Source organism: Garra rufa, chromosome 1 (genome assembly GCF_049309525.1).
Source record: "Garra rufa chromosome 1, GarRuf1.0, whole genome shotgun sequence".
In the NCBI taxonomy this organism is placed as follows: domain Eukaryota; kingdom Metazoa; phylum Chordata; class Actinopteri; order Cypriniformes; family Cyprinidae; genus Garra; species Garra rufa.
The window spans coordinates 15188395-15203009 of NC_133361.1; the positions used below are offsets into that span (position 1 = coordinate 15188395).

Here is a 14615-nt window from a genome sequence, read left to right on the forward strand (position 1 = left end):
AACATTCTGGGAACATAAGTTTGAACAAACATTCTATTAACATTACTGGAAGAACGTTTGTTCATATCTTTGAGAGAACCTTGCCAGAAGGTTTGAGAAGCTCTGGTTACAAGTATTTTCTATCAATATTTTAGCCACAATGACATACTTCAAGGTACACATACAGTTGTTTCGCTGCCTTCTGTCAGAAGAACATTCGCTATGGAGCACTGATGATGCCAATGAGTGCTGTCTATGTAGGCATCGTGATCATCATCATCTCACTAGTGTTTGTATGTAAGCTGTGTAACGCGAGTGTATCAGAACTCGTCGTCGGAGCTGAGAAGCAGTGTTTTCTCATTGCTGCAGCTGTTGGAGCGACTCAGCGGTTCGGAGCGGCTCTGCTGCGTGTACTGCTGATACGCCGGAGAGAAATTATGGATGGCGTCCTGCAGCATGTCGCCCGGATTCATCGTCTCCTTCAGACTGCTGGAGATGCTCATGGGAGCACAACGACCTGAGAGACACAGCGGACAGATCTATTCATCACACAAACATCTGAAACCAGTTGCAGAGCAATTTTCTTTCCCTGTTCAAATATGAAGTTTGTGAGGGATGGATTGAAGGAAGAATTGGCAATAGCTCCTGATAAAACCATGGCTGGAGCTTTTTACCATACATTTTTACACAAATCTGAATAAATAAATATAAACAGAGTGTCTTTTTTTTACCAACTCTCCACAAAAATGTGAGATTGGGCTAGTCAAAACTACAAAAGACGACTGTCAAATATCAGCTCCAGTGGCTAACTCTACAGTGTTTTTGACGCGATCGACCCAAGTTCGAATCCACGTTTTGCTGAACTTTTTTTTAACCTTTTTCAAATCTCGTACAACATCAGAAAGGCTTTTATTTTCAATAAAAATAAATGAAATAATCAAAAAGTTGAAAATAAAGTATCGGGTAGGGTTAGGGCAGGGGGGCTTTATTGTCCAGCATCTGTTTAACAATTGAATTCAAATTATAATTTACACTCAATACATTATTATTGCATACTTGTTTTTTTTAATTTGATTTTTATGATTTATTTTTTGGCCTTTATTATGATAGGACAGGTAGCAAAGTGGGAGAGAGAGATAGGGGGCGGGATCAGGAAGGGTCCTCGAGTCAGGATTCGAACACGGGATGCCCGGAGCACAACGGTGCTACATGCCTGCGCGCTAACCACACGGCTAGTGCCGCCGACTATTGCATACTGTTTTATAATGAACTACAATACTGAGATGCAGATTATTGCCACTATTTGCAACAAGAAGTTTAAATAGAAGAAAATACTGCTATTTTAAAAGTGTAAATAGAATATACCTTTTTGCACTTTGCATATTGCTAATAAAATACTGCTATTTTCACTTTGTGTAAATAGCCACTGCCATAAATAAATAAAATAAAAATCTATATTTATTTCCAAAATGTCAAATGACTCAAATACAACACAAGGTAATAATATACAAATTAAGGGAAATGTTATAGAAATATAAACTTTTCTTTATAAATTTTTTTGTAAAAAAAAGTTATTTCCCTTGCTATTTTTTAATCATCAGCATTACAGCTGGGTCTCAAACTAGAGAGTATTTAATTGGAAAAACACCTGCATTTAAAGAAAAACCTATTATAAAATTGGCAAACACAACAAAATCACTTCAGCTTTAAAAAAAGAAAACTATAAAAAGAAACAAAAAGATAAAAAAATAATAATAGCTAAAAATGAACACAAGTTAAACAAGTTTCCATTTAATGCACAAAGTGAAAACATAAAATCGAGTAAACCTACCGTATTGGCCATAGACAGGAACACAACCTGAGAGAAACAGAGATGGACACAAAACACAGAGAAACAAACAAACGAAAACAGACGAAACAGACCAAATGACAGCACATTCCCATTGAAATCAAGGTTTTAAAACAGAAACAAACCCAGGAATGAGGGATGGCAAATGACAGAGAGGAAGGAAAAGAGAAAGATCAGTTAGAAACATTGAAGATTTCGCACATTTATAAAGCTAAAATACATCTTTCACAGACTCTCAGCGCCATGGCAACAAGTGTGAAACTGAAATACATCCAAAAGAATCAGAACTGAACTGAAATCAAATTGAGTTTGTGAATCAGAATCTAGTCTGCACTAGCGAAGGCCGCTTTTAAAACACTGCTTCATGAAGTTTTGAAACGTTTGCAAATCATATGTTTCGAAACAGTGGTTCAGAAAGCGTCTCAAACTGTAAAAGCAAGAGGTTTCAGTAAACGAGGCTTCATTACATCATAACAGTTTCGAAAATGTTATTTGAATTGCATTTTATTGTATTATAGACTTTTTATCTGAATGCTGAATTAAGTCTCTTACCCGAAAGAATGCTTTGCATTTCCGGTCTCCATTGTTTGTAGTCAAATTATTGTTAATAATGTAATGTTAAACCTATTCAAATATTTTTAAATAGCACATGGCTCCACTTTGCAATCACTTTGCAATGTCGCAATGACCGTCATTTGTCAGTGCCTCACTTTAATGAGTGTGTAGATGACACAAAGCTGCGGACATTACCTACATTAAAAACAGATGGACTCTATTTGAATGGGTTCTTATGGAGACCTGAACAGAAAAGCATTCAATCTGACGTTAGAATTCGTAATGGCGGCACTCATCATTTACTCAGGAAAAAGGTCTATATTTTTAAGAAATCATTTGCATTGGGTTGGTAAAAGCACTTTTTTTGGCATGAAATTTTGTTGCATCTACACTGTTTTGACCAGCAGGTGTCATAAGCGTGTAGTGTTTCGTTCAACTGATTCGAAGCTTTGAAAAGGTTAATTTCTACCATAGTCAAAACTAATCGTATAAACCGTATCAAAAAATATCACTACAAATGCAGTTACCCTGAATCTCGAGTCTCTTGTCCATGTAGACCTTGTATGTGAACGCGTGTCTGAGCGCCAGAGCAGCAAAAAACATCTCGATGCAGATGATGAAGTTCTGGTAGCCTGCAGCAACAGTCCCCTCCCCGACGCTGACATCAGGAGAGTTTATGCGAGGAATCGTGCCACATTTCTCCAGAATCGCCAGCAGCATTCCTACAGCACACAAAATTACAGTTCAACTCAGACGGCACTTCATCGCATTGCCTAAACATTTGTGAATGTCTAACAGTCAAATGCAGAAGTCATAGAAGTGATCAATTGAGCAAATCCTCAGACAAAACTCAAAATTCAAACACGATCTTCAAACTTTGATTTACATGAAACGTCCCACAAACCTCGAGATAATCAGTTGTGTAACTTGGGAAAATCAGTTCAAATCAATTGTCAGATTGCAGGATAATACCGATGTGCTGATGAAGGAAGACGTGATGAAGACTCACCCTGCCAGAAGGAGAGGAAGATGACGGATTTGACCATGAGGAACTTCAGCATGGGGCCATACGGCTCCAGCAGATCACGAGTGGCGAAGTAGAAGAGGAAGAGAGCGTAGAGAGACAGACTGACCGAGATGTTATAGATGATGGTCACGTATAAATAGCCACTGGCAGCGCTGAAACACAGACAGACAGAGATCTGTTTACTATCAATCCCTTATAAAACAATTACTGATATCTGTGTCTGTGTGTGTGATGACTGAGATAAACAGACGCACTTGAAGTCTCCATCTCTGTATTTCCCGAAGGCCTGCAGGATGACGGTGATCATGGCCATCAGCGGCTTCACCACACAGAACTGCAGCGTCGCCTGAGATACACAGACATTTAACTGATTCATTAAAACACAAAAGACAACACCCTTTCATTAATCAACATTATTTTTTTTAAAACCTTTGCTGCCAAATCAAGGTCAGATGTCAAGGTAAACGTACACACATCATTTCTGAACAAGAAATAATGTGGGATAACCACTGAATAGCATACAGTTTGATCATGTTCAGAGAATTATAATTCTAGATTTTTTTTTTGTAGGTTTTTATTATTTTTTTATTTTAATTATTTTAATTAATACACATAATATATATGTTTACTTATAATCATATTTCAGCTTTCTTGCTATTTTATTAAATTTATAAAAAAAAATATTTGTTATCATGTACATTTTTACAGTCATTAAAAGAGTGGTTCACTTTCAGAACAAAAATTTACAGATGATATACTCACCCCCTTGTCGTCCAAGATGTTCATGTCTTTCTTTCTTTGGTCATAAAGGAAATTATGTCTTTTGAGAAAAACATTTCAGGATTTCTCTCCATATAATGGACTTCTATGGTTCCCCGAGTTTGAACTTCCAAAATGCAGTTTTAAAGGGCTCTAAATGATCCCAGCCGAGGAAGAAGGGTCTTATCTAGTTAAACGATCGGTTCTTTTCCAAAAACATTAACAATTTATATACTTTTTCATCTCAACACAGAGTACACACAGAGCTAGACAAGACTAGCATTTGAGATTAAATAGTATATAAATTGCATTGTTTTTAGAAAATGACCAATCTTTTGCTAGATAAGACCCTTCTTTCCTCAGCTGTGATCGTTTAGAGCCATTTAAAGCTGCATTTTGAAAGTTCAAACTGATGGGCACCATAGAAGTACATCATATAGAGAGAAATCCTGCACTGTAAAAAGTTTTAACCAGTTTCAACTTAAAGGAGAACTCCGGTGTGATATTGACCTAAAGTGTATTGAATCATGATACCGAGTGTGAACGTACCTTGCACATCTCATCTCGTCTTGTCCACTGCTGTCCGAAATCTGGGGTCAGTTAGCCGATGCTCACAACAGCTTGTCAATGAGAGTCAATGGGGCATCGAAGTAGTCATGTAAATAAATCACTGTTTTACGCCATTTACGAGGCACAAAGTAGCTCCACACTTCATTGGTAGACTTCCAAGGGCCCTGACATTTAAAACGAGACATTGAGAACTCATAAAAAGCACCGGTAGTTTATTTACGAGAAGATTTATACAGACAGTAACTGCAAGAAGTTAAGCGATCGCTGCCATCTTGAATGTAGTCACGATAAGTCGAGTGACGAGCAGGAAGGAACGTATCAGGTTTTCAACTTATCAGGTTGTAGTTTCCTTCCTGCTCGTCACTCGTCTTATCGTGACTACATTCAAGATGGCGGCGATCGCTTAAGATTTTAAGTAAAATCAACTTGAGCCATTAAGTTATGTCAACTCATTTTTATTGTAATAAGTTAAAATGACTTGTAGTTTTAAGCTGATTTAACTTAAAAAAAATAAGGCAGCTGCTGAACTTCGGTTTTTAAGTTGAATCTGGTGAAAACTTGTGAGTGTGAAATGTTTTGTTAAAAAACATAATTTCCTTACGACTGAAGAAAGACATGAACATCTTGGATGACAAGGGGGTGAGTACATTATCTGTACATTTTTGTTTTCTGAAAGTGAAATACACATTTAAGCAATCGGAATATGAGTGAAACCAGATTTTCAAGATTTTTTTTTTACTACTCCGTATGAATGGTCAAACACATTTTGTGTTTCTGATACCTGTTTGCAGAAGCGCAGAAAGCCGATGGAGTAAGTTCTTCCCCACAGACAACAAGTGCCGTAAACACAACTGGACCTGAATGAAAGCACACACAAACACAGCTCAGATCACCTGATATAACATGTGACAAAGAAACAAAGAAGGGTAAACGCTGAACTCACTGGATTGGTTTTCCTCTGATCTCAGCCATGATGGCGCTCTCGCCACCCAGATACTCGTAACACAAACTCAAGAAGTTATAGATGACAAACGCTGCAGAAACACACAGTCACATGAATCAACACCATCACAACCAGTCAAATCTTAGTTATATCACAATGATTCATCCTAGAAAACTAAAGAACTAAAGATCATGAAGACTCCAGTCTCAATATGAGCTTTTGGAGACTGTTACTAGATGACTACACTCTTAAAAATAAAGGTGCTTCAAAAGGTTCTTCACACAGCGATGCCATATAAATACCATTTTTAGTTCCACAAAGAACCATTCATTCAAAGGCTCTTTAAAGAACCATCTCTTTCTTACCTTTTTATAATCTGAAGGACCTTCTATAGCCACAAAAAAAACCTTTTGTGAAACAGAAAGGTTCTTCAGATGTTAAAGGTTCTTTATGGAACCATTTAGACAAAATAAAAAGGTTCTTGTATGGCATCGTGAAGCACCTTTATTTTAAGACTGTACTGACTCATTTGGGTCTGTTCCTGATTTTTAGCAGAGCCATCAAAGACACAGTTCATAATTTAAACAAATGTAACAGATCTTTTGAGCAGTGAATAAGATAGCTGTGCGAAAAAATCAAAGTTCACTCTGACTGCATCTGTGCTATTTCAGGTGTTGTTTCTGCTGAACGGGTCCAGACGTGACCGAAATCTCAACATCGCATTCCTCACTGTGATTTATCACCTGACACTAAATATGAGACACCACATCCTGATAATACCTCTCCATGCCTTACTAACAGTCACTGTAAATCAGTTTCTACAGGAATTTCTATAGTTCAGACTAGGGGTGAGTGATATGGCAAAAATATCATATCACACGTTTTTATGATTTTATCACGATTCTTTGTCATGTTGGTTTTACTATTTCACAAGTTGTCTAAGCAGTACAGCCAAACTAATTCCCCTATTTTAAAACAAAAACCTTACAAAATATAAAACAAAAACAATGGCAGATGTTTAGGCCAAAGTGGGCGAAGATAAAAAAATCTGTCATTATTTTATCTTTGTTATTAAAAAATAAGAACAAAGACAGGCTACATGTTACAAATACACATAATATACGAATAAAACAAACAGTGCTTTAATTTTCAGGTACAGTAGGTGTATTTATCAAATAAAATAAAACACTATGTACACTATATACATAAATTATACATTGACTCTTATTAAAGCAACTGTATTAACGTTCTTCAGTCAAGAGCAGTGAGTGATTTTTTTTTTTTAAATTATAAAACATGTTGAACATAAAACTCATTTTGAATAATGTGGGTAACCAAACAGTTGCTGGTCCCCAGTTATTTCCATAGCATTTTATTTACTTTTTTTTTTTTTCTAATGTGCTACTGTTATCCACATTCTTCAAAATATCTTCTTTTGTGTTCAGCACAAGAAAAAAAAAAAACATGTGAGTGAGTACGTTTTTGGGTGAATTGTCCCTTTAATGACAATCGGCAGCATGTTTAGTTCTGTCGCTTTAAGAGCTGCACGCATCTAATATACAGGTGTGCGTCCATTTTTCTTTCAACTGTTGACTTTCACTTTCACAGTATTAGCGAATCAGACGCCAACGATAGCTTAGTTTAGTAATCAGGCGCTGTTTAACAGGCTTTTAGCGTAAAAGCTTTAGGTTTACGCACTCATTAAGTGCATGCCAGAGCAGGCACGGATGAAATAACATTATTTAACCGACAAGGCATTAATTCACATGCAAATAATGTACTTTTGTGATTGTGAATACGAATAAGTGCAGTGTCCCATGAGTGAATGTATGTCGTGTTGTACAGTATATTGAGACGAAGGCACGTTGTAGCACAATACTACGGTATTTATTCAAAAGCTGATCGTGGAGACATTTTAATCATCCACGATCAAAAATCATCATTTATTTGTGTTCCCTAGTTCAGACTAGGGGTGTGGGATATTTATCGTCTATTTGTTATATGTGATTGAGACAACAAACAAGACGTTCATGTTTCTGTTTGGCCCAAGAAAACAGTTCCAAACAAAGTTGGATCAGAGCATTTGTACGCCTCAGAGCAGCACTGCCGTGTTTTGTTGATGAACAAATCTGTTTTTGAACAAATATCTTCAGCCAGTAATTCAATGATCCATTCATAGCAACAAGCACTTGTTCGTTTCTAAATAAATCAGCAGTTCTAAATTAATCATATGAGTGAATGATTCAATGAAACACTCATTAAAACAGCGACTTGCTTCCACCCACTGGTGATTATAGTCTTATATTTATTTGTGATGGGTGTAAAACCAAACGCTATTGCTATTTGCAACACATGTTTAGCAAGGATTCCGAGTGGAGGTAAAAAGCCGTCAGGTTTTAACACAAATCTTATATATAGTTGGGGTATGTATTTTTTTTTCTTTCCTTCTCTCTTTGAAAGAAATTCATACTTTTATTCAAGACGGATGTGTTAACTTGATAAAAAGTCATAGTAAAGACTTATATTATTAGAAAAGGTTTCTATTTTGAATAAACGCTGTTCTTTTGAACTTTTTATTCATCAAAGAATCCTGAAAAAAGGATCACAGGTCCCAAAAAATATTAAGCAGCACAACTGTTTCCATAATTGATAATAAACGTAATAAATCGGTATATTAGAATGATTTCTGAAGGACCTTGTGAGAAACGGCTGATGAAAATTCAGCTTTGCATCACATAAATTATATTTTAAAGTTTATTAAAATAAAAATATGCTATTTTGAATTGCAATAATACTTCATAATATTACTCTTTTTTCGTATTTTTGATCAAATAAATGGAACTTGAAAAAATAAAAAATAAAATCTTACTGATCCCAAACTTTTGAGCGGCAGTGTATATATAACATGCCATTAGCTGATCTATGTGGACATCAAGGTTGTGTGAAAATCAGTATTTAACTATGCAAAGATGATTCATAAAGTACTAACGTCACACAATTCCTTAATTACATTAAGTTTCTAACTGTAAACAGTGCAGATGTGTGTCTGACCTTCATAGCAGTCGCGGACGGTGTCAAAGTAAACATAATACTCCTCATTAGTGAAGAACAGCAGACTGAGCCACGATTCGAAGGCGTAGATCGGCACGATGAAGAGGATGCGAACGATGTGCCGCTGCTCATTAGGAGTGTTATAGTAGCGCAAGTGCATGTAGATCTGAAACACAGACAAGACAAGACGTTAATAACGCTTACTTTCATATTTATTATCATGCCTACTCATATTATGCGGTTTATTATTCTTCATCAATATGCATGCAGCATATATTGATGCTGCTTTGCACATAAAACAATCATTGCACTGAGCAAAAACAGACCTTCCTGTGTAAGTTAGATGTGTTTGTTTGTCAAACACACGTGAATCAAAAGCGTGTCTGTGTGTAAATGGAGCAGGTGGCTCTTCTGTCAGCACAACTTTTGTGTGTGTATGTGTGGGTTTTTACAGATTCATATAAGCTGAACTATCACAAAACACACACACAGAGTTCTGAATGCTGTTGCTATGCAACCACCTCTGCTCATGCCACTTGTTGCCAGAGCAACTGCTCATGATCCTCCTTTGCCATTGTATAATACAGATATATTATGTAATGTGATCATTACAATACATTTAGAAGTTAATGTTACAACTGTCTTGTGTAATAGAGTAATGAGTAATAGTTTACAGCATTAGCTAAGACTTGTATACCATTAACATATTTTACACATTTATGGGTCATTCTACAGAAATGTCCACTTTTGGTATGGCAAGATGTCTTAAAATGTATTTCTTTTGCTAGCATTTAAACTTAGACCACATTATTAGATTACCTTTTGACTATGAATACATATAAATGACAGCTTAATGATTTTTGTTGTAATTATTTGAAGACCACATGTACCATTTTTGTCAGTAGTGTTACCTTCTTTGGCACTACTAAAGGTTTTTATAAAATATTCTGCCCTCCAAAGGCAAAGTGCAGTAACTACACCAACACTGAAACTGAGAAAAATGCCTTTAAAGTTGTTACGCCAGTTAGTCAAACATGTTGGCACTCTCATTTCTCTGAAACGGGACAAAACTGAACCAGGAGACTTTGCCACAAGACAAAACAGTTACCACAAAGCCCATTTTAAGCGTTAACTAAATGTTGACCAAATGTGTAGTTACTGCACTTTGCCTTTGGAGGGCAGTATTGTATACTGATCTTCACTGGTGTTACCAATAAGGAAGGTGACACCAGTGACATTTAGTTATCAAACCACATTGTTGTCATCCATGGTATACTCACTAAATTAAGTAGTTTAATCCATTTTTATTGTAGTTTTTTTTTTTTTTTTTTTTTTTTACAATTTCCTAACAAAGTAGGCCATACCAGTGACTTCAACTAAAAGCTTCATAAGAAATCATGGGATAAATAAGAAAATTAACTGAAAAGAGACAGTGGCCTTAACATTGGTCTTTTCAGTAATGTCATCAGTGTGGTTTTTACTTCAAAATAAACAATTTTTGCTAAACGGTAACACCAGTGACACAACTCCACTAGTTTTTTTATACAGTTTATTGCTGAACATTTATTTGGCATTTAGTTTTTTTTCTTTTACGCCATTTCCATAATTTATTTGATAGTTATGAATACATTATTGTGTTTTAAATAGTAGAAATACAAAATAAAGCACTTTCCCTCTGTACATGGCTGTGGGATGAGAAGTTTTGAGGTACTTAGAATTCAATGTAATTAATTTAAAAAAACAAATACTGCCACATTAATGGCTCAAAAAGGTGTAATTGTTCAAATAACATATTGTTTTGTTTTAAAATATAAAGAAAACTGCAACCCTAACGTGTTTTTAAAGTGTAACATTTCTGTAAAGGCTGGGGACAGAAAAATTGACAATTCCATAGAATGACCCTTAGAGATGATAAAATATACACTGTAAAAACTATTTGTTGAGTCAACTTAAAATAATTTGTTACCTGGCTATTTTAAGTTTAGCCAACTTGAAATATTAAGTTATACTAAGTAACAATTTAAATATTTGAGTGATTCAACTTAAGGCAGCTGGGTAACAAACACAGCTATTAAGTTTAACTAACCCAATTTTTTTAGTCAACTCATATTTCGAAGTTGCCACTAAGTACAACTTAACATTTCAAGTTGACTAAACTTAAAATGTTAAGGCAGCAGGGTAACAAATTATTTTAGGCTGACTTTTTGTTTGTTTTTTCACAGTGTATGAAAATATTTTATTTTTTTTAAAAAGAGATCACATTATTGGACCTTGTGAAACATGATTAAATGAATAATATATGACTGCTTAAAATTATAAGCTTGCAGATTTCCAACCAGCCTTGTGAAAAAGTTTGTATTACATATAAATTTACACAAATATATAAATAAACATATATATTTACATTTATTTATCAGCTAACGTAACCAACAGTCGTCTTTTGTGAAAACTACCGATTGTACATCTATATTTCCGTATCCCCAATGGAAATTTTTGAGCCCAATGCATTATGAGTGCTGAAGTCTCTCTACTGTACTTTTTTCAGAAAACAGAGCACCACAGCTGTTTTTCTCTATGTTTTCTCCATGTTTTTTCTAGTGTTCTAGAACTAATTAAAAAAAAAAGTTTTATTAAGAGTACATATTTCATCTGTGTTACCTTTTTATTACATAAATGTGACCCTGGACCACAAAACCAGTCTTAAGAGTCTTTTTTTTTTTTAAATTGAGATGATCTTTACATAATACCCTAATTTTTGGCATAAAAGCAAAATCTATCATTTTGACCCATACAATGTATTGTTGGCTACTGCTACAAATATACCCCTGCTACTTATGACTAGTTTTGCAGTCCAGGGCCAAATATATAAATATATGTAATGTCTGCTTTGTAGTGGAGTCTAAAAGTCTAGAGGAGGTTTCTCAGGGTTCAGTGTAAGGAATACGTTTCTGAATATGAATTTATATGTGATACCTGTTGGCAGGTGAGCAGCAGAGCCGTCCAGGTGAAGATCCCAGATATGGTCTGAGCGGCGGGGGTCATGAGAAAGATGGGCGTCTCTGGGGTGACCACCGGCGTCTCCCACGACCTGTTGTGACCCCCAGGGGCCACCGTAACGACCCCGGGCCCTGGTGCCATGCCAACCAGAGAGTCGTTCCCTGAGCGCCCCGATAGTGACACGCCCCTCCTCCACAGCAGAGCCATCTGCGGACGAGAGCCAATCAGAACACAGCAAACACACCAGGGGGAGAAGCTCATTTTAGTTATAACAAATCATCTAAAAAGAGGTTTCAGTAGTGAAACTTGAGGATGTACAGTGTGTGACTCATACAAAAGCCTTAGAACACTTACCCGAAGACTTATGATAATTTTGTGAACATGGGTATCATAATAATTCCATTATATGCATTGATGGTATATAAGAATTAGCCAGACATCTTCCTCCAAGAGTGATGATAAAGCATCAATGGCATGATCTGAACCCTGTGTGTGATTCACGACTCTCTTCCAGGAAGTGGATGGTCTCAGTGTTGCCATGTCAACCCAGTCGTCTGGAGACCGCAGCATCACAACACGACTGATAGAAAAACACTACTGATAGAATCTGAGCTCATGTTTGAACATCTCAAAAGATCACACATACTAGCAGCTCTACATGTAGTAAATGACACTATTTTATTTTAAGTGAACTATCGCTTTAAATCAAGACAATCTGGTTTAATGGTCAGTCAGTTATGCTGGATTAAAGTATTATCATCATACACTTACAAAAATAAACTGTGGTGGTTCGTTGATGCACTAAACTATGGTACGCAGTGTCTTCTCACTATGATATTTACAAGGTACACAATGTATCACCGCAAAGTACTAAAATAGTCTGGGGTGTTATTAAAGGACAAGTCCAAAAACGTGGTATTGGCAGGGAACCATGTTTAAAAACAGTATTAAAGAGAATCTCAATCTCTGCATCTTTTTAAATCGCATGATGAGAATCATTGTAGAAATAAATCGGCGACTTTACAATCTAACGATACTTACAAAGGACAGCGATTATGATTTACCCGACCATTACAGCGGATTATAACGAGAACGCTGCAGTGTCGCGTCGCGAGAGGATGCGCTGATGCTGATGCTGTTGTTGTTTCTCTCATCCAGCTGCTCTTGGATAATTTGAGACACATCTTCTCAACCTACAACAACAAAACACAATCGTACTCACGTTATTTAGTGGTTTCCGCTCATCTGCAGCTCTTAGGTCGCGATATCCCGCATGATGTTTTGTTTCACGATGCGTTCCGTCCGCTAGCGTTCACTCTCAGTGACGTCATCAAGCCCGCAGCAGCTCTCAAGCTGGAACAAGGGGCGAGTCCGCTAGGCGACACCTCATAATAACATTCATTAATAAGTCATTAGCACACATTAAATAATGCTAAATAGATGTGCATACGAACACGGCAGCAGTTTGGACACACCTGTTTGGGTAAACAATGGAAGACAAATATAAAGACAAGACACTGTCTTAAAAATACAAGTTTCGTTTTAGTATAGGCCTATACAGCGCCTTGCAAAAGTATTCATACCCCTTCTTCTTTTTTTCACATTTTGTTTTGTTGCAGCATTATGTTAAACTTAAATTAGTTTTTCCCCACATCAGTTTACACTCCATACACCATAAAAATGGCAAAGCACAAAACCAGATTTGCAAATTTTACAAATGTATTAAAAATAAAACACTGAAATAAGTACATTGCATAATATTCATACCCTTAACTCAGTACATAGTTGAAGCACCTTTACAGCCTCAAGTCTTTTTGGGTATGATGTGATAAGCTTTGCACATCTGCATTTGGCAATTATCTGCCATTCTTTGCCTCACCTTTTCACCTCTCAATCTCTGTCAGCTTGGATGGGGGCTGGCAGACATTTTCTAGAGCCCTAGTTGTTCCAGTCGTCTTCCATTATGGAGAATGCTATTTCCTTCAATGCAGCAGATTTTTTTCTGAACTCTTCCCTAGATCATTGCCTTAAGGCAAGTCTGTCACTGAGCTCTACAGGCAGTTATCTTGACCTCAGGACTTGGTTTTTGCTCTGATATGCATTTTCAGCTGTTAGATATTTTCTGAGAGGCGTGTGCCTTTCTAAATCAGACTCATTCAAATGAATTTGCCACAGTTTAACTCCACTCATAGTGTAGTAACATCTAGAAGCAATATGAATGCTCCTGAGCTAAATTTCAAGTGTCCCAGAAAAGGGTATGAATACTTATGCAACGGGATCTTTTCAGTTTTTTTTATTTTTAATAAATTTGCACCAATGTTAAAAAAAAACTATTTTTTGCTTTGCCATTATTGATGTGGGGAAAAAAGTTATTTAAAGTAGTTTAACATAAGGCAGCAAAATGTGAAAAAAATGAAGGGGTATGAATAAGTTTGCAAGGCACTGTATTGAAGATGCATAAGTTGTACAAGATAGCAAAGTAAAAGCATCACCTTTTTTTAACTCGACCCTTAAAAATTAAACTGAAACCGAAAGAGTTTTATAATCCCTCGGTGTAACCGCAAAACGAATTTTTAGCTAGATTTTAGCATATACAGGTGAGGTCAAAAGTTTACATGCCCCTCAGAATTTGCAAAATGTTAATTATTTTAGCAAAATAAGAGGGATCATACAAAATGCATGCTATACTGACCTGAATGGGATATTTCACATAAACTATTTTTAGGGGAGAGTGGGGTGATTTGTGCCCAGGGGAAGTAGTTCCACCCCTTGTTTCTAGAAAATCATAGAAGAAATTGGTCATGTGATCACATACTTGTAAAGAGCCATCCAATTATCCCATCCCTCAAAGAAGAGAGACACATGGCATGAGGGCTAAGCACATT

General features: G+C 36.3%; 1 protein-coding gene across 2 annotated transcripts; it reads right to left on the reverse strand.

Moving 5' to 3' along the window:
- Window positions 1-13081, reverse strand: LOC141331377 (transmembrane protein 184B-like). 2 transcript variants are annotated; one of them, XM_073836426.1, is made up of 10 exons: window positions 12953-13081; window positions 11707-11937; window positions 8734-8899; window positions 5683-5773; window positions 5521-5596; window positions 3665-3756; window positions 3393-3562; window positions 2911-3105; window positions 1811-1837; window positions 1-496 (listed from the first exon to the last, which is right to left on the reverse strand). In XM_073836426.1, the coding sequence occupies exons 2-10, from the start codon at window positions 11935-11937 to the stop codon at window positions 300-302; spliced, it is 1245 nt and encodes a 414-aa protein (XP_073692527.1). In that variant the 5' UTR covers window positions 12953-13081; the 3' UTR covers window positions 1-299. The 2 variants fall into 2 exon arrangements, with proteins under 2 accessions (XP_073692527.1, XP_073692521.1); XM_073836420.1 differs by having other exon boundaries at window positions 11707-13029.
- Between the last annotated feature and the right edge of the window lie 1534 nt (window positions 13082-14615).